Source organism: Carassius carassius, chromosome 2 (assembly GCF_963082965.1).
Source record: "Carassius carassius chromosome 2, fCarCar2.1, whole genome shotgun sequence".
In the NCBI taxonomy this organism is placed as follows: domain Eukaryota; kingdom Metazoa; phylum Chordata; class Actinopteri; order Cypriniformes; family Cyprinidae; genus Carassius; species Carassius carassius.
The window spans coordinates 9,425,966-9,446,381 of NC_081756.1; the positions used below are offsets into that span (position 1 = coordinate 9,425,966).

Consider the following 20,416-nt stretch of genomic DNA (forward strand, 5'->3'; position numbering starts at 1 on the left):
TTTTTTTTTTTTTTTTTTTTTATTTAAACAAATTTCACAATTTTAGATCCTAAAGATACAAATAAGAATAAAACACAAAGGGGAAAAAAGAATTCAGAAGACATCATACTCAGTTTTCTGAATATATTTTGTATAAACACTGTCAAACACTGTCATTAGGCGAATTAGTACACCTGCTGACTTTTTAACAAGATGAATCAACAGTCAAATTTGATTTCTTTATAACTGATAAGTAAACATTTCTAAACATTAAACTTGTTTTGATGTTTGCCCTTTTAAAAGCACGTCCGTGGTAATACACGCCGGGTATTTCCAGAAAGTATAACTAAACAAAAGCTGTCAAGCATTCACACGCCTCTATATTTCTCCTAAAATGCATGAAATAAACCACTTACCTCTCAACCACACGTCTACCTCCGTAGTTTGCCTTTAGGACGCATGCGGATGCAAATAAACTGGAAACAAGTCGGATGAAATCCACTTTTCATGATACTCTTTGAGGAAACATATTAACCGTGATCTTTAACCAGTGAGAGGCAAACGCTGAGCTGATAATCATAAAAGTCCCTATCAGTTTTTTTGCTTCTTCCAAGCGGTGACCCAGAAATCATAATCCACCATTGAAACACATTGAAATCTAAGGTCGTTTTTTTCCTTACTACAGACGTTTGTACACCGAAAAGGATAATCATTTGTATTTATTATATATAAGGAACAGAACCTGACAATCAAACAGAAATCCGCTTCAGTAGTCTCTATAAAATTATCACACAAAATGCATCATTCTTTAATCACAAACGACTGTGATTGGTCCATTTTGATCAGCGGTGAGAAATTAATCAGGTATCATGTGACAAGGGCTGCGATAGCAGCGTTTGAATAATAAATTACAATTAACAATGACACTAAGAAAAGTTGCTATACAGTGAATTTAAAATGCACAGTAAATAGTTAAAAAGAAACAATTATTATTTAGACCTTGCCCAATCACAGTCTAGCTTCGTGCTGTCTAAGCCACGCCCTTCTGACTTAACTCAGAGGAAACATCATGTGCGTCTCTACTATGTTCTCTAACAGAGACGGTTCAGGAGTTTGGCTTCTAATACTATTAAATTGAGAGCATTTTATTGATTATTTTGCCTTATGCACTTCTAATCTACCTTTCTTTCTTTCTTTTCTTTTTTTTCTTTCCTTTTTTATTTTTTTCTTTATTTTTATTTGAGGATGTTGAAACAAGTTGAATATTTTCAATCAAATTTGTCATCAGCAGCAGGTGTTTTATAGTTTGTTGTGCCGCCCTCTGGCGATAAGTAAATAAACTGCATTTCAAAAACTCTTAGTGATATCTAGAAGTGAAACCAATTATATTAGCAGTTTGAGGACAATAAGCAACAAATCAAATAATGTTAAAATTAATATGCTTCTAAATTTATATTCATTCTGTCAATGTGAATAAAGTTGCTCAGCACAGGGGTGTTCAAACTTGGGACCCCCTTGAAGGGGTCCGTGAAAAGTGTATGTATATATTTATTTAGGCTATTTATTGTATAATATGTATGTTTAGGGCTGTCAAAGTTTGCATTTAAGATATTAATAAAATACATTTATCATAATATTGCTTTACATTTAGGCCTATGTAATTATTTAATTCCTCTTTCTAAAGACTGGTCAGAACTCAGGACATAAATTGCTAATTTTCTATATTAATATATATATATATATATATATATATATATATACATATATATATACACACACACACACACACACACACACACATATATATATATATATATATATATATATATATATATATACAAAAAATAGGATTCAATTTTAGTAAATTGACAAGTGAAATGTTTTATATTTATTTTGAAATATTTTTTTTACTAAGTTGAAAACATAATATATAATATTTGTTTCTCATTCAGTATACATTACATTTTCATACAACCAAATATATCAATGGGGTCCGCACAATATTTGGGGCCCTTAAAAAGTTTATCAAAACATATCCAAGATATCTTGCCCTGGAACCATAGAGTCTAGATGAAAAGTGTAGTGTGAAAGAGTAGAAAAGTGTTTACGTCTAACACTATTAACCCTTTAAAAACAAATAATATTTCCTAAACTTACTATTTGCATATATATAGTGAGGCACAGCTTGTGTGCATTGTGAATGGAAGTTCATTGCAGATCCTCGATGGCCTGTCTCCAGTGTGTTCAGAGAGCCCTCTCCCCCCAGCAGAGTTCTGATGTTAATGATAAATAAGGAAACAGTGAAAGAAAAGACTCTTCTGTGTGTGTCACACTGAGCTGCACTCACACACATTTGTGATAGGCAGAGTAGGGGGAAACGTGAAGTGAATTTCAATTTCCCTTCTGCAGTCTGTCGCTCCCAGTCTGCCACCAATGAAGAGAGATGGGAAACAAGCTTGAAACAATGAAGTACATTGCTGCCTTTGTCCCGTCACAAAAGCGGTTTTGTACGTTGAAGGACTTGCTGGAGGAGGAAAGTGACAGGGTGGGCTGTCAGACTCGGGCCAATTCTGTCAAAGTTTATTCATGCAGATTTGGAGACGTTTTATGGTTTGTCAACAGTGTTGTTGTGTCTTCCCCTTCATTATGCATTCAAATATGGACTGTATTGCTACTGCTGAAGATTTAAAAAGACTTTTAGGGTTATAAATAATTAAAAGCCTTCATAATGTAAGCTGTAGAAAAGCATTTTGTCTCCTTCACTCATTACTGATATAATTATACTGATATAATATTGAATGATTTTTCAGCATCAGTAATCGACTCTTCAGTGTCACATGATCCTTCAGAAATCGTTCAAATATATATATATATATATATATATACATATATATATATATATATATATATATATATATATATATATATATATATATATATATATATATATATATATATATATATATTCAAATTTAATTATTTACTTTTAATGCATCCTTTCTGAATACAAGATTTTTATTTCTTTAAAAAAAAGAAAACTAAAACTACACACACGCTCATATATATATATATATGTATATATATATACATACATAAAAACTTCAAATATATATATATGTGTGTGTGTGTGTGTGTGTGTGTCAGGCCTTGTCAATACTCTGTTATAGGAAAATTCTACTTGTATATATATATGTGTGTGTGTGTGTGTGTGTGTGTGTGTGTGTGTGTGTGTGTGTGTGTGTGTGTGTGTGTGTGTGTGTGTGTGTGTGTGTGTGTGTGTATTTTTATTTTGTAATAAATAGTAAGCCTTTCTCCAAAGAAACGCTAGATGGCGACTTTGTCTTTCCCTGTGGACTAAATTTGAGGATAAAGTCAATTTCAAAAAGCCTTATTCCTCAAGTCTTTCAGTCTGGTGACTGGAACTCCGGTCACGCTCCAATCAGCTCTGACGGTTTTGATTGGGTCACTGTGGTTGTGACGCTCTACCGTTGTTCCTTCCCACCTCCGTCCCTCCGTTCGTGACCTCTAGCCTCTGGAAAACAAGATAGACAGAAGACGACTGACCGAGTATGACACCAACACAAACAGTCAATTATGGGGTAATTCCGTTTCGGAACCGTTCTATATGACAAATGGGGTTCGGCAGGGTGGGCTATTGTCACCCCTTCTTTTTAATCTCTACATGGATGGTCTTTCTGTGGAGCTAAATGACTGTAAGACTGGATGTCTGATAGGTGTATTTTTAATCATTTGATGTATGCGGATGATGTTGTCATTTTGTCTCCGTATAGTGTAGGCCTACAACAATTGCTTCGAATTTGCTCAAATTATGGTAAGCAGCATGACATAAAATTTAATATTAAAAAGAGTGCAACCAAAAGATTAACTTTCCTTCTTTATATCTAGATGATAAAGTTTTAAATGTAGTAACTAAAGTAAAGTACCTAGGCCACATCATTAAAGATGATCTAAACGATGATGATGATGTGCAGCGCCAGTGCTGTAAATTGTATGGGCAAGCCAATATGCTGGCTCGTAAGTTTTCTATGTGTTCAGACGATGTGAAAATAACTCTATTCAGAGCATACTGTACTTCTTTCTATACAGCCCACCTGTGGTGTAAATATTCTAAAGCAAAGATGAGAAAGTTACAGGTAGCATATAATGATGCTCTTAGAATTTTACTTAAGGTCCCAAGGTGGTCAAGTGCAAGTCAAATGTTTGTGGCTAATAATATACCCATGTTGAATGCTGTCTTAAGGAAGTATATGTACAGTTTCATATGTCGGATGAATGATTCTAAAAATAGTATCATAAGAGACTTAAATAATATTGTGTTGAGTGAAACAAGGTATTTTTCCTGTTTCTGGAAGCATTGGAGAGAAAGCTTGTATGTTTTTTAAATTATGTATGTTGTTTTTGTCTATGGATGTTGTAAGTTATTTATATGGACCCATGGGTCTGAAATAAAGAATTAATATAGTCAAACACTGTCATCCAATAGAAGATATTTTCCCCTACTTCCTTACATTTTAATTTACAGACAGCTGATCCCTGGTAAATATACTCTGGCAAAATGTTAGAAAATACACATTTTTTGATAAATATTAACAATGGTATTAGTAATAATAATAATAATTCAGAAATAAATACATTTAAATAAATGAAATTTGGGCACCCGATCCACAAGGGATTAGTGCAACCTTAAATACCTGTGATTCAAAAATGAAATAAAATGTAATTAAATTAATAACAATTACATTACATTGGAAAAATAGTGATTATTAGTGGAGCCCTTAATACACTTGATTTTAAAATGTTAGTAACTTAAAGGTTTGGGCATAAAATCAAACCAGCAAAATTATGGATTAATTGGTGACAACAGGACATTAAATGTGGAGTATTAAGTGGTCTGCCACTGACAAGGTTTGAGAACAACAGTGTAAAACCAAGGGTTTGTGGAGGTAAGGCTGGTCTTACTGTAGATGAAGGTTAGATGAATTGGTGGGAGGGGAAAGTAAAGAGGCAGGGCAAGCAGAGAAAACACAGGGAATATGTGATCTAAAAATAGCCAGTGGTTCTGTTGGGGTGGAGCTAATCCTCTTTGCGTCAGAATTACTGGCTGTGGGATTAGGCAGCTTTACTGCAGGCAAGACTTCTACCCTCTGTAATAGGCTACTGTCCCGGAGCAGGCCGTGCAAACCTGCGCGGAAAAGGACTTTTTACTTCAGCTAATTAGCCCATAATATGTCACTGATGTCAATCTGAGAAGGAAGTGATGTCAGGAATCTTTTGTGTACTGAAAGAACACGTTAATAAGAGTTTGGAAAAAGTTTGCTTGTACTGTTGGGGCTAGGAAAGCTAAAATATACATTTGGTCATTCAAAGGCTACAGTCTGTGCTTTATCTGAATAAATAAGTCAAAACATTATATTTTCTCATTCAATAACTTCTTAATGATTACTTAAAGCATCAATTGCATAAGCATGTGAGGTAATTCTTTAGCATACATGATTTTACTGTATTCTCCACCCCAAAGCATGCTATAGCATCTGCTATGGTCCGGCATGTGTTCTTTAAACTGGATTCTACCATTTGGTCTGGCAGCATCAAGTTTAGGGAGAATCCATCTGGATGAGCCGGAGGTGCTGATCATGAGGTCGACCCATAATCCTCTGGTCTGCCCACCAGCCTCCTGTTAAGGTGACATTTAGGGCTTGCCTTATGAAACTCTGCCAGGATTTTTCCTTTGGATTTATGTTGAATGCCATTAAACATAAAGGAATACTAATTCTGGTAAGTTCATTTCATTTAATTTGAATTTTAAGCTATTTTAAAACTTCTTTCAAAGCCTTTTGCTTTTAAATAATGCATGCAACTTTAAATGTCAGTAGTCCTACAAATGACAGATCGCAACAGTAAAATGAAAACCATTGAATTAGTTAGAATTACAGTTTGAAAGTGACTGTTGCATGTTAGTATTTTGCAGATCTATAAAGCTGATGCAAAGCTTCATGGCACATTGCCTTTTAGATGGTTTATTGACTTTTAGCCATTGACATTTTTTGCTTCCTGTCCTCCAATGCCATTATAATTATAAAATGACAATAGCTCTAAAATGAAATAGCCATTGCAACTCTATAGCAAGAGTATGTCACAAATGAACTTAGTGGGAAGATTGTATAAACACTTAATTACTGATTTCAGTTTAGCTTTCAGATGTTTGATATAGTAATGTTGGTTAATGTTTTAAATGCAATTTCAAATTTAAAGAATAAATGTTTGTCAATATTTAGTATGATTAATATTGGTTAATATAATAACTGAAATTTAAAACATACTCATAATTTTTTATATATTTTTTTTAAATGTGTTGCCTGAATGCTCTGTTGGTTGGCTCAAGTTGCGTTGGTTAAATTGTCTGCTAAATGCACACATTTAAATGATATGAAATTTGAATGTATATTCGATATATCTGATATTGTGCCAGGACATGTATGTTCACACTAGTTTTAAATGCAGATGGCATTGCAGATCATTGTAAATGGAAGAATATCATGATCTAATCCCATAGAGCTAACTGCGTGCATTCGCTAGGCTTGCTTTTTGCTTATTTTGTCACAGTACAAGTCTAACGTTACGTAATGCCTGGGGCTGTCAGATCACAATGACCAGATTGAGACAGGATACTCAAGGAATGTAGATGTATCCTCTCAGTAATCACTTTTCTACTGCTTTTAATGTTTGGGCAAAGGACAATTGTTGGGAATGGGTTGTTTTTTAAAGTGTTGAAAAAAGCATTTCTCTGCAAACCAGTAAAATTTTATATTATACTTAAAACATTTGATTATTTGATCAAGAGATATGTTCATCACAATTTAATCTGGCCTTCTGGGAATGAATAAAATTCATCTGTTTTTGAGCTGGATTCAGTCATAGGAAAGCGGGAGAAAATATGCCACACGAAAAGTCTTTATATTACTTAGAAATTTTTAAAAAAATTTGTCATAAAAGCAGACATATTTTGTTTTTTCTTGAAATTTATTTATCAGGTGCACAACACTGTTCAATATAAAATGCTTTGATTTCAGGTAGCAATGAGCAGGATGTGTTGTCTCTGGTGTGGTGTGGTCAGATCAAATACCTTGGACTGGATAAGTAGGAGGTTTAGTATGAGGTCCAGTCTTGACCAATGAGAGTGTGGGATTATTGTCTTGTATTGTATTGTCTTGTGCTAAATGTAACCATTGTTTGTAAACATTTCAGAAGTTATTGGCAGCACATAAGCCTCGATGCTTTTAAAATTGTTTTCATTAAAAAGTATATTCACTATTTTAAACTTTTTCGATAAAATAGTTTGATGACAAGTAGGTTTACTTAAGTGTGTGCATTTTGTTGTCTAATTACATTCTTTTTAAGTGTTTTTTTTTTCAATGTACATTTGCATTTGTGGATAAAGACTTTTCCATATATAATGAGAACATTCACAATATACCAAATTTTGAAATCAACAGTATACTCATAAAAAATAAAACATCCTCTTTTTTTGAGTTGCAATTTAAAAAAATAAAAAGAAAGCCAAATCACACCAAAATAGTTTTGTATAAATACAATCACAAAATAAATGGACAATACTCTCATTTTCAATTTTTTTTTGTAATTCTTTTCGTTGTTTCCCTGCCGTGGCTAATGAAGTGGAAGTCTCGCACATTCACAGAAAACTGCTTACTTCCACATAGCGAGATTCACATACGAATCACTAATGAGTTGGTTCTTACTAATGAATCAAACAGCGGGACTAGTGCACTTCTATCCCCAAATGAATAAAAAACCTAGTGAGGTTTTTTTTTTTTTTTTTTGTAATTAAAACACACACAAAAAAAGATCGTAAAAAGTAATTAGCCTACAAGTTTGTGTGTAAACAAGTTTTGCAAGTCTTTTTACCCCCTAAAACCTAGCAGCCCATTGAATGTACGGCACATTATGTCTCAGCCAGATTTTCATTCATGTAAAATTAAATGTAAACTATAATCAACCCTGAGTCACGTTTATGAGCTTATTTTTTCCCCGAAACTTTTCCTTTTTCTAACTAATGTTCTTTTTCTTTCAGGTTTAGCATGTGGCCTTGTGTAGAGCCAACTAAAGGGAACTAAATCATTTGCCATAAATACTGAGTCCTTAACTTAAGTCAGGTGCAATTTATATTTGAAGAAGTTTTGGATTTGGAACTGTCACCAAAGGCTCATAGATTTATGAGGATTATGCTAATTTAGCTATTTTTGTCTTCGAGAAAATAACAAATTCAAGCCAAAATGGATGACCCTTACCAAAACAATATAAACCAGCAGGGAGAAACGTATCCCACATATGGAGGAGGAGAGTACACTTACCCCTATCAGACAGACTACCCTCCTAAGGAGGAGGAAGATGCTGCTAGTGATGTCACCGAGGGGCATGATGAAGATGAGCAGATGTACGAGGGCGAGTACCAAGGCATCCCTCATCCGGACGAGATCAAGGAGGCACGGAGAGCTGCCCGAAGGGAGGCCCGCATGAAGGCCAGGATGGCAGCTGATGTGGAGGAGGAAACATTGCCCGAGCAATACGAGTCCATCATGGAAGACTGCGGCCACGGCCGCTTCCAGTGGACCCTCTTCACGGTGCTGGGTCTGGCCCTGATGGCTGATGGGGTGGAGTGCTTCGTAGTGAGTCTCGCCCTGCCCAGTGCTGAGAAGGATATGTGCCTGTCGAATGCTGACAAGGGCATGCTGGGTGAGTGAAGGGGTGGGGATCAGAATCAGCTTCATTTCTGATCAGACAAAATAAAAAAATGTTCAACGCACTGTTTTCTGAACTAAAAGCAAAATGTGCAGTAAATATTTTTGGGCTGGGAAAATAATAGCAAATGTAAATGCTCCTGCTCTCCCATACTTTCAAAGAATATCTACACTGCGGTACTTGTAGTGTCCCATATATATATATATATATATATATATGTATCTATGTATATATATATATATATATATGTATATATTACATTTATATAAATAATAGTAATTAACATAATTATTTTTCCCTCTATTATTATCATTATTATTATTATTATTATTATTATTATTACATTGCAAGAAAAAAAAGAAGAATAAAAATATGTATGCTGTTTATAAGTTTGGAACTTTTTTTAATGAAATTAATACTTTTATTCAATTAGGATGCATTAAATTGATCAAACGTGGCAGTAAAGTCTTTTATAATGTTTTCAAAACGATTTCAAATAAATGCTGTTCTTTAGAACTTTCCTTTCATCAGAAAATCCTGAAAAAAATACTTAGCAGCACAACTGTTTTTTAACATTTAATAATAAGAAGAAATATTTCTGAAACACCAAATCAGCATGTTAGAATAAAAAAAATCAGCTTTGCCATCTCAGGAATAAATGACATTTTAAAATATGTTGACATAGAAAACAATTTTAATTATTCATAATATTACTGCTTTTACTATATTTTTTGGATAAACTTTTAAACGTTAGAATATAATTATTCTTTGAGACTACATTCTGATTTCTGACCAAATATTGCTAATCAAAATTTGAATATTTTCTTTATTTTCAAGCAGACATCAGATCCCATGTACACCCTGCAGTATATCTTCCTGTACTCTTTTTTTGGTGTCGGTGATAGCCTATGGCACGCGATCAAAGAAACATTCTCATTTGACCTGTGCTAAGTAGGAAAAGTTTCAATCAGGGATGAAAGTTGTCTGCTGTCTGATGTGTAATCCACAGGGAGGTTCATAATCCCTGCCACGTGCCTGATAATCACTAATCTCATTCTCTAATTAGCTGTTTGAGACAGTGTGTGCGAGAGAGAGAGAGAGAGAGAGTTGCAGACCACTGATAAATTCAGAGACAGCGTGTATTATTCTGACGCTTTGTTAAAAATTGATTGTGATAAAGATCGCAAATTTTTCCAAACTAATAGGATATTTCACACAAAATAAAAATTCTGTCATCATTTATTTATCCTCATTTTATTCCGAACCCATATGAATTAAAAATGAAAGGGAAAAAAAAAAGACAAAAATGCTACTAACTTTCATTTTTAACATTTGGTTCCCAAAGTAGTTGGAGTATTCATTTTGCTGGGATTTCCTGTGTTATTGTTCCTCAGTAGCTGACTGTGTGGCTCTGTGTGTTCAGGTTTAATAGTGTATGTGGGGATGATGATCGGAGCTGTCCTGTGGGGCGGTCTGGCTGATAAACTGGGCAGACGACAGTGTTTGCTCTACGCACTGGCCATCAACTGTATCTTCTCCTTCCTGTCCTGTTTTGCACAGGGCTACGGGATCTTCATCTTCTTCAGACTCTGCTCAGGAATCGGGTGAGACTCTCCAAAAGCAGCAGGGATTCATTTATGCATATGCACTTCCGTTCAAAAGTCTGGGGTTGATAACACTTTTTAATGTTTTTAAAAATAAGTCTTAATGACCCCATACTTTACCGTGGTAGTGTACATCAACTTTTTGCATTAATTTAAAATTTAACAAGTGAAAATTATTTACCAGAGTTAAATTGCTGTAGAGTGCAGCTAAGATGGAATCACTCACTATACTGTCTTTATGGTTAATTGAATCTGATCTGTCCATTATATGATATTAAGACACAGTCTCTGATGATCTCCTGCAGGATCGGTGGCTCAGTCCCTGTTGTGTACACGTACTTTGCTGAGTTCCTGCAGATGGATAAGAGAGGAGAACATCTCAGCTGGCTGTGTTTGTTCTGGATGCTTGGAGGACTGTATGCTTCCTTCACCGCATGGGGAATCATCCCACATTATGGTCATCCATTATAAATCATAATAATTCATTTATAATAATGGTTTCTAATAATGGCAGTTAATTCCATTTTGAAAGCACACTTGAAACAATAATTGCAAAGAACTGATATATTCCATTTAAATGAGCCTTTTATGAATGTTAAGTCCCAGTGCAGGACTTTGTCGCGGAAAGCAATAGTGTGTAAATCTATAACAATATCAGATGCTGTCTAGAAGTAGCTGGACCTACCGAAACCCCATGTCAAGATTTCATGTTGTGATGTTTCGCCTGAAGTTTGTAAGGGTTTGGGTTGTTTTTCGTCTCAGGCTGGGGTTTCAGTATGGGGACAGAGTTCCAGTTCCACAGTTGGAGGGTATTTGTGCTGGTTTGTTTCCTTCCCTCTGTGGCTGCTCTCGCTGGACTGGTGTTCATGCCAGAAAGTCCCCGTTTCCTCCTGGAGGTAATATGATGGAGTGCATGATAGTTCACTAGGCATACAGGATTTTAGCACTTTTTTTTTTTACATACATACATACATACATAAATAAATAATTAAATGTATTTATTTATTTTAAAACATATTTATATATATATATATATATATATATATATATATATATATATATATATATATATATATATATATATATATATATATATATATATATATATATATATTTGTTTAGTTTTTCCTCTCAAATTCCAAAATTGTATTGAAATTTCATGGAAAGTTATTTCATTTGATTTTCAATGACATTGTGACACATTATTAACATCATGAGAAAACAGCAAATCTGAGCAAAAAAGCACAAAAGCCTGCACACAAAATATTTTCAAACGTCTTTATTCAGATGCCATAATAATACAAAAGTGCTAATTGTACAATAAAAAGTGTGCAAAGACGAAACATTTTCAATATCACAACTTCATCAGTGTCTAAAACAGTAAAATGCAAATAACATGTCAATAAAATAAAATGTATTAGTTAAGAATTAATTACTGTAAATTATCTGTTGTTTTATAAATTCCTATTGTGTAAAGATGAGTTCAAATAATAATTGGTGTGCACCCTGTAAAAAGCCCTAGGCTGCAAAAAAAAAATCATGATATTTATTTATTTATTGTATTTTATTTTTTCAGAACGCAAGACACGATGAGGCCTGGATGATCCTGAAGCAGGTTCATGACACTAACTGGAGGGCGAAGGGAGAGCCAGAGAGAGTGTTTCAGGTAAAGATGTTGACTTTAAACTATTACAGAGCTGACCCTGGTAAAACAGCTCATATCCACGTCTGTAATGAGTTTACTGAGTAAAGGCTTGATTTTAATAACTGAATTTGGCGATACCTGATAAATCCGATTACATGCTCTGACTTAGGAAATAAATCCCTCTCTTTCAGGTTTCACAGATCAAAACTCCTCAAACACAGGATGACGAGTTCATAGAGATCCAGAGTGAAACTGGCACTGCCTTCCAGAGATTCATGGTCAGACATATGACTCTGGTTAAACAGGTATGCACCATTTGAGCTAAAGACCTGAATGATGGCTAAAAGTGTAAGGCTTGTTGAGGAGAGGTGTATCTTTCCTTGAGTTCAGAATTACTGTTTTTGTCTGGCAGATGATGAAAGCATAAACATGCAATAAAAACATTGGATCTTAAGATATTTGTTTGCAGTGCAGTGAATGCAGTGAATGTTTCCTTTGTTTTCCAAAAGGTCATGAAGAACATGCTGTCACTCGCTGCACCTGATCTCAGAATCCATGGTTTGTTCATTGCCATTGTGTGGTTTACGATGGCCTTCAGGTGAGCAGCTCTTGATAGAGCAGCTTGATAGCTTCTCTCTGCCGACTTTCTACATCACCTATCCTAACAGTCAGAGAACCTCATAAATGACTGTATTGTTGATGTTCTACATATAGGCAGTATAAGTGTGATACGCATGAAAGGCTCAGAATCAATGAGGTGACATACTGTAAAAGTAATAACGCAACAATGTTTAAAAGAATAAAAAATAATAGTTAAATTAAAAAACTTAAATATGCAAACAAATGTAAATATAGGAATGCTTAAATACACAAATGCAATGCTAATAATGTTTAAAACAATATTTAAAAACATATTAATACACTAATATTCAAACATTTGGGGTCAGTGAAACTGTTTAATGTTCTGGAAAGTTTTTTATGCTCACCAAGGCTGATTTTATTTTTGGTATTCAAACATATATGTGTTGTGTGTGTGTGTATATATATATATATGTATATGTGTGTGTGTGTGTGTGTGTGTGTGTTAGGGATGGGACGATAACCGGTTTTATTGATAACCGTGATAAAATGTGCTGAAGGTTAGTAATATCGTTTAAAAATGAATTATCATTAAAACCGTGTTTGATTATCGCGGTTTTAATAACTCACTATTCAACCATGTCCAGCCAGCAACAGTCTGACGCAAGCGCAGCGCACAATGTTTTTTTTGTTTTTTTTCGAGAAGGAATGGCGAAAGTCAGTGACTTTTCTATGCTTTTCTATGCTTCTACACTTTTCATTGTAAGGAAGGAAATGCCACAGAATTTAATCTTTCTTTAAATTAAGTGCATAGAGTTGCTTGTTTTATTAGTTGTTTGTTGATTATTAAATATAAAACTTGCTGAAATGTTTTCAGTGTGAGCATCAACTATTTTTGAACACTTTCATCTCGTTTCAACAAAACCGTGATAATATTGATAATCGTGATAATTTTAGTCACTATAATCGTGATATTAAATTTTCATACCGTCCCATCCCTAGTGTGTGTGCATATTAATGGCTCTTTAGTTATAAGTTGAAAAGTATTTGGCTACTTAAGGAAGCGTGAAAGTGTTTCATTTTGTTTCATCAAGTGATTTTTTTAATGAATGAAGATCCAAAGAAGAGCATTTATTTGAAACAGAAATCTTTTGTAACATTATAAACCTCTTTACTGTCTCTTTTTATACATTTAATGTGTCCTGGTTGAATAAAAGTATCCATTTCTTAAAAAAAAAAAAGTTACCCAATTTGTTTGAACTGTTGTGTATGATAAAATTGTTATCAATGTATTTATGCCTATTAAATATATGGCACGCACTAATTAAAAAACAAATACTCTTATAATATATTTTTTATTATTATTATTTAAAGGTATTTTTCTGTATAGAATGAACTTTGAGTATATTTATAATCAACATTTCTCTTCTTGTTTCATCTGTCATCTTTAAAGATTTTTTTTGACTGCACTTCTGTGATTGCCTTCTTAGTGAAAGTTGCATGTCAGGCTACCTAATGAGGTGTCTTTAGTCGCCATCATGTCTGGAGCATGTAAATAATGATCTCTCTGTAGGCAGCTCAGTTGAGCAAAATGACTCCTTCAGCAGTAAACAACCTACAGTATAAATCAGTCTCCCTCCACACAGCTTTTACGGCCTGGGAGTGTGGTTTCCTGACCAGATCAAGCTCCTCCAGTTTGAGGAGTTCGAGTCCAATGTCAAGATCTTTCATCGTGAGAAAGTGGAACGCTTTCATTTCAACTTCACTCTGCAAAATCAGGTCCACAAGGAGGGGGAGTATATCCATGACAGGTACATTTATTTATTCATTTATAGTAGTACATGACCAGATTTTTAGCTTAACCGTCTCTCCGTCTTGATATATATGATGTTTTATAAAAATGAAGGACGATTGCAGGTACAAAATTTGGTAGGATTTAAAAAAAATTTTTCGAAAAAAGGTATTTTATGCTCACCAAGGCTGCATTTATCTGATTAAAAATACAGTAAAAACTATAATATTGTGAATTATTATTACAATTTAAAATAACAGTTTTCTATGTGAATATATTTAAAAATATAATTCATTCCTGCGATGCAAAGCTGAATTTTCAGCATCATTACTCCAGTCTTCAGTGTCACATGATCCTTCAGAAATCACTCTAATATGCTGATTTGCTGCTCAAGACACATTTTTATTATTATCAATGTTGAAAACAGTTACACATATTTAATTCTGGATTCTTTGATGAATAGAAATCTTTTGTATTATTATAAATATCTTAACTGTCACATCTCGACTTTTAGTCTGTCCAAACTTTTAAGTGGTAACGTTTGTGAATTGTCAATTTTTTGTACTTTACATGCAGGTTTATCAACATAGAAATACGAAACGTGAAGTTTGAGGAATCACTCTTCGAGAACTGTTATTTTGAGGACATCAGATCAACAGACACCTTCTTTAAGAACTGCACTCTTAAAAACACAGTCTTCTACAATACTGGTATTGAATGTGTTATATATTAACCCTGAGTCCATTAGATATTTCAATGATTATTTGGGGTTTCTGTTATTTTACAGTGTTTTTGTCACGTTTCTTGCAGACCTGTGGGAAGATTCCAAGTTCATTAACTGTAAGCTGGAAAATACGACATTTCTGCACCCCAAAAAAGGCTGCCATCTAAATTTCCAAGAGGAAAATGACGTCCTGATCTATCTAGTCAGCTTCCTGGGCAGCTTGTCTGTATTACCGGGCAACATCATAGCAGGCCTACTAATGGATAAAGTAGGACGACTTAAGATTATAGGTGAGTGTTACACAAGACTGTTATGGATTTCAATGGGTTTATAGTATCTAAATGACTTGTGTGTGTGTGTGTGTGTGTGTGTGTGTGTGTGTTTGCAGGGGGATCCATGTTATGCTCCGCTGGCTGCACGTTCTTCGTGCTCCTGTGTTTCAGTCAGTGGGCGGTCGTCCTGTTCCACTGCCTCTTCTTCGCAGCCAGTGCTGCAGCTTGGAACGGCATTGAGGTCATCACAGTGGAGCTCTATCCAGCCTCGAAAAGGTACAAAAGATCTGTCTCCAAAAGACATCTCTAATATTTCAAATTCATATGAGGCAAATGAGAAAACATTTGAAAGCACTTGTTGAACTACACTAGAATGTAAAATATGTTTTTTTATGTTTTGAATGAAGCCTGTTATGTTCACCAAGGCTGCATTAATATTGTGAAATATTATTAGAATTAAAAATATTTTTTTCTATTTAAATATATTTTAAAAAATAATTTATTCCTGTGATGCAAAGCCAAAATGTCAGTCTTCAGTGTCACATGATGCTTGATGTTTTGGATCTTAAAAAAAATGTATGTCTTATTTACTTTAATATTGTAAGTAAAAGTGCTGGCCCCATATTAGTAAAAGTGCCCCATATTGACAGAAAAACACAGAATTGTTGACATTTTTGCAGATTTATTAAAAAAGAAAAACTGAAACATCACATGGTACTAAGTATTCAGACCCTTTGCTGTGACACTCTTATATTTAACTCAGGTGCTGTCCATTTCTTCTGATCATCCTTGAGATGGTTCTACACCTTCATTTGAGTCCAGATGTGTTTGATTATACTGATTGGACTTGATTAGGAAAGCCACACACCTGTCTATATAAGACGTTACAGCTCACAATGCATATCAGAGCAAATGAGAATCATGAGGTCAGAGGAACTGCCTGAAGAGCTCAGAGACAGAACTGTGGCAAGGCACAGATCTGGCCAAGGTTACAAAACAATTTCTGCTGCACTTAAGGTTCCTAAGAGCACAATGGCCTCCATAATCCTTAAATGGAAGATGTTTGGGACGACCAGAACCCTTCCTAGAGTTTGCCATCCGGCCAAACTGAGCTATTCGGGGAGAAGAGCCTTGGTGAGAGAGGTAAAGAAGAACCCAAAGATCACTGTGGCTGAGCTCCAGAGATGCAGTCGGGAGATTGGAGAAAGTTGTAGAAAGTCAACCATCACTGCAGCCCTCCACCAGTCGGGGCTTTATGGCAGAGTGGCCCGACAGAAGCCTCTCCTCAGTGCAAGACACATGAAAGCCCCCGTGAAGTTTGCTAAAAAAAACCTGAAGGACTCCAAGGTGGTGAGAATTAAGATTCTCTGGTCTGATGAGACCAAGATAGAACTTTTTGGCCTTAATTCTAAGCGGTATGTGTGGAGAAAACCAGGCACTGCTCATCACCTGTCCAATACAGTCCCAACAGTGAAGCATCGCTGTGGGGGTGTTTTTCAGCTGCAGGGACAGGACGACTGGTTGCAATAGAGGGAAAGATGAATGCGGCCAAGTACAGGGATATCCTGGACAAAAACCTTCTCCAAAGTGCTCAGGACTTCAGACTGGGCCGAAGGTTCACCTTCCAACAAGACAATGACCCTAAGCACACAGCTAAAATAACGAAGGAGTGGCTTCACTCCGTGACCGTTCTTGAATGGCCCGGCCAGAGCCCTGACTTAAACCCAGTGAGCATCTCTGGAGAGAACTGAAAATGGCTGTCCACCAACGTTTACCATCCAACCTGACAGAACTGGAGAGGATCTGCAAGGAGGAATGGTAGAGGATCCCCAAATCCAGAGATGAGAAACTTGATGCATCTTTCCCAACAATACTCATGGATGTATTAGATCAAAAGGGTGCTACTAAATACTGAGCAAAGGGTCTGAATACTTTTTTAATAAATCTGCAAAAATGTCAACAATTCTGTGTTTTTCTGTCAATATGGGGTGCTGTGTGTACATTAATGAGAGAAAAAAATTAACTTAAATGATTTTAGCAAATGGCTGCAATATAACAGAGTGAAAAATGTAAGGAGATCTGAATACTTCCCGTACCCACTGTGTAGATATTACCATTTATTTATATACCTTATTTAATTTATTTATGAAATTGAGGCTGTAAGAGTGTTTTGTTAATCCATTTACCTATTGTGGATTATTATTATTTAGTTTCTTCTTTAATTCCCTTGTTTATCATTTTGTGAAGTGTCAAGTAGTCTATCTTAACATTTTGTACAGTCTATAAGTTTGCAAATTTTCACACCTACAATGTTTTTGTCTGTAAATTTGTAGAATAAATTTTTTCACTATGATATGAACAATCAGGGCAGACAACAGTGCAGCGTATTCAACAACAACATGAATCTCTATGCCTCATAACCTCATTAACTGTACTTCAAATGAAACATGATGTTGACTCTGAATAAAGCGATGAAGTGTGTATAACTCCATGGTTTGTGTCCTCAGAGCCACAGCTTTCGGGGTGCTGAATGGCACATGTAAACTGGCAGCTATCATTAGCACTTTCATCTTTGGCAAGTTTATCGGCATCACCAAGATCGTCCCCATCATCCTGTCCTTCTCAGCGCTGGTGTGCGGAGGACTGCTAGCGTTTAAGTTGCCTGAGACACGAGAGGTCATTCTTCAGTGAAAAAGCCAAACTCCTCAAGGCCTCAGCATTGGGTCCAGCTGGACACTGGATGACCGCATGCTGGACAGCTGAACACGTCCAGCAAAAGAGAGAGCTGAGTTATGTCAAGCTGATATGTTAGAACCACTGTAACATAGTATTACTTTAAACAAAAGTTGTAGAGCATATGTTTGTTTAAAGTGTTCACAGTGGCTATATTTTGAGTAAGGAATCCAAAATGTGGAAATCTATTTGCTATAATCACACAAAATGATTTAGAGGTGAGTGCTAATATCAAATCCCCCTTTTATATTGGAACAAATAGTAACTTTAATATGCAAAAATTGAGTTGTTTTTGCAACTGAAATCTTTATCACCAATGTAATTTGCTCACCAGATTTTGGTCATCTGCTAGTTTTTGTTGTGTTGTATTTGTTAATGCTGTGGTATATATTTATTTCACATTAGATTATTATATTTTTACTTAGTTTTAACTCTGATGTTCTTGGATTCACATTTTTTCAAATATTGTTTGTCATGCCTTTTAATTCGAAAATGATCATACTACATCAGAATGACGATGTTTGTATGAAGATAGAAATTTTTTATTTTGACCTATGTGCAGTGTGTATAATGCTCCTTTCCTGTGAGGGAAATATGTAGATTATGTGACTTAGAATTTATTTATTTTTTTCCTGTTTTAAACGTGTGAGTAGTCATTTTGAAGCAATGGTTCTAAAATAATTGTTTTACGTCTTTCTTTTTTCCACTTTCGACTGCAGAAAAGGTTATTCAAATGTATTTTATTTTAATAGGTCAACACTGATTAAATGCTACAAAAAGGCATCCACAGTAAGTCTTACTAGCTTTACGTCAAATCTAAAATATATTCTTTTTATATTTTATGTTCAACAATTTAAACAAGGATCAAATTATGTTGTTTGTTCTGGTTTGTGATGGTATAAAAATAAAATCTAAAACATAATTTTAATTTTGATTTTCAGTGATTTTTCAGCACAATATAATGAAAGTGGGAAAGAAAATGAGAAAACCACAGTATTTTGGTTTCAGATTTAGTTCCCATGCTTCTCTGAGTATGTGCACATGGAAAGGCACTTGTAAAAACAAGGCCAGGGCTCACGTGTGAATCAGTCACACCTCTTGTTATGCTCACTTACTTGTGCAAAGGTGTGAAACAAAAATCCAGACAATATACCAAGTTAAAAAGTAGTACAGTAAGTACAGTAGCTAAAGTCAAAGCAGTTAACATGCAATTTACCAAATGTACAAATGCATTCATGTATGTTTCCAATGCAAATACAAGCATGGGGAAGAGATATTTTAATAGTGTTTCTGTGGGAGTTTGATGGAAAGACACACACAGGTGCCAGCTTCACTCATTCTACGGCAGTACGGAGGTGCCAAATCTAGCACGCTGCTCATTCACTCTCACACTACAGAAAACAGAGAGGGCAGCCTGGAGGTCACAGAGCTCACAAGAAATGAATCTGGAATGAAAATGTTCATGGTTACTTGGTTAGATTAAAACTGTCAGCGCACGCTAGTCTAAACTATTGTGATAGGCCTACAAACAAATGCTAATTTGTATTCTTTGAAAGCCTCTTTGGTACTGACATGATAAAATGATTGGAAATCACTTTATTGTAAGAAACACAGGTTATTAGATATGGATAAGCTGTTTTGTGGAACTTGTTTAATGTTCCGGCGTGCTTATGTTTTCACACAGTTGTGTAAAGACAACGTGATGTCATTGACACACACCTAAAGTAAGCGGAGGCTTTTGATTGGGCAGAGGAGGCTGGCTTGAGAACAGTGCAGCTGGCGGATTCGATGAAGGAGCATCCGTTAGGCTTGCAGCAACCACATGTGACGACCCCAGGCTGGACTCCACTTCATCCACGGTGGAAGCCCATCCGGCGATCCACAGCGCAAAGTTGATGTATTTCCTCAGTGACCAGTACGGATCAGCTCCAGGCCTGACAAAGAGGATATCATCCTCTTTTGGAAGGCCAAACAAAGTAGTTTCACTTTCACAGCGAAACACACAGGGTCTATACGACATGGCGGCGGAGTCAACAATACTATAATGAGAATAAAAGTTACGCCTTCTTTCTTTGCGTGAACATCTGGGAAGCATTATGCAAATCTTCCAACATAGTGACGTAGAGATGTGGAGGCGTGTTAGAACGAGTCTTTACTTTGATTAAGAATATCTCTCTGGATTTGAGACTTTAGTTTTTGCAACTTTACAGATCTTCTTCATGCACCAAGGGCTTGTAACACTCCAAAGAGAAAGAAAAAAAATGTATTGCATCTGTACATTATACATTTAATATAATTAGTCCTATATAT

At 35.2% G+C, this 20,416-nt stretch overlaps 1 protein-coding gene across 1 annotated transcript; it reads left to right on the forward strand.

The window, feature by feature from the left end:
* The first annotated feature begins 5,630 nt into the window (after window positions 1-5,630).
* Window positions 5,631-19,034, forward strand: LOC132101689 (synaptic vesicle glycoprotein 2B-like). The gene is made up of 13 exons (XM_059506834.1): window positions 5,631-5,775; window positions 8,090-8,751; window positions 10,181-10,361; window positions 10,667-10,818; window positions 11,124-11,257; window positions 11,938-12,027; window positions 12,198-12,311; window positions 12,516-12,604; window positions 14,232-14,396; window positions 14,954-15,087; window positions 15,188-15,391; window positions 15,490-15,649; window positions 17,881-19,034. The coding sequence occupies exons 2-13, from the start codon at window positions 8,292-8,294 to the stop codon at window positions 18,062-18,064; spliced, it is 2,067 nt and encodes a 688-aa protein (XP_059362817.1). The 5' UTR covers window positions 5,631-5,775; window positions 8,090-8,291; the 3' UTR covers window positions 18,065-19,034.
* The last annotated feature ends 1,382 nt before the right edge of the window (window positions 19,035-20,416 follow it).

Excerpts from the sequence above, each read along its gene's own strand:
- LOC132101689 (XM_059506834.1), top strand. The coding sequence starts at position 8,292 with ATGGATGACCCTTACCAAAACAATATAAACCAGCAGGGAGAAACGTAT. Across the intron at positions 15,392-15,489 it reads AGGACGACTTAAGATTATAG|GGGGATCCATGTTATGCTCC; the intron begins GTGAGTGTTACA and ends GTGTGTTTGCAG. Across the intron at positions 15,650-17,880 it reads CTCTATCCAGCCTCGAAAAG|AGCCACAGCTTTCGGGGTGC; the intron begins GTACAAAAGATC and ends TTGTGTCCTCAG.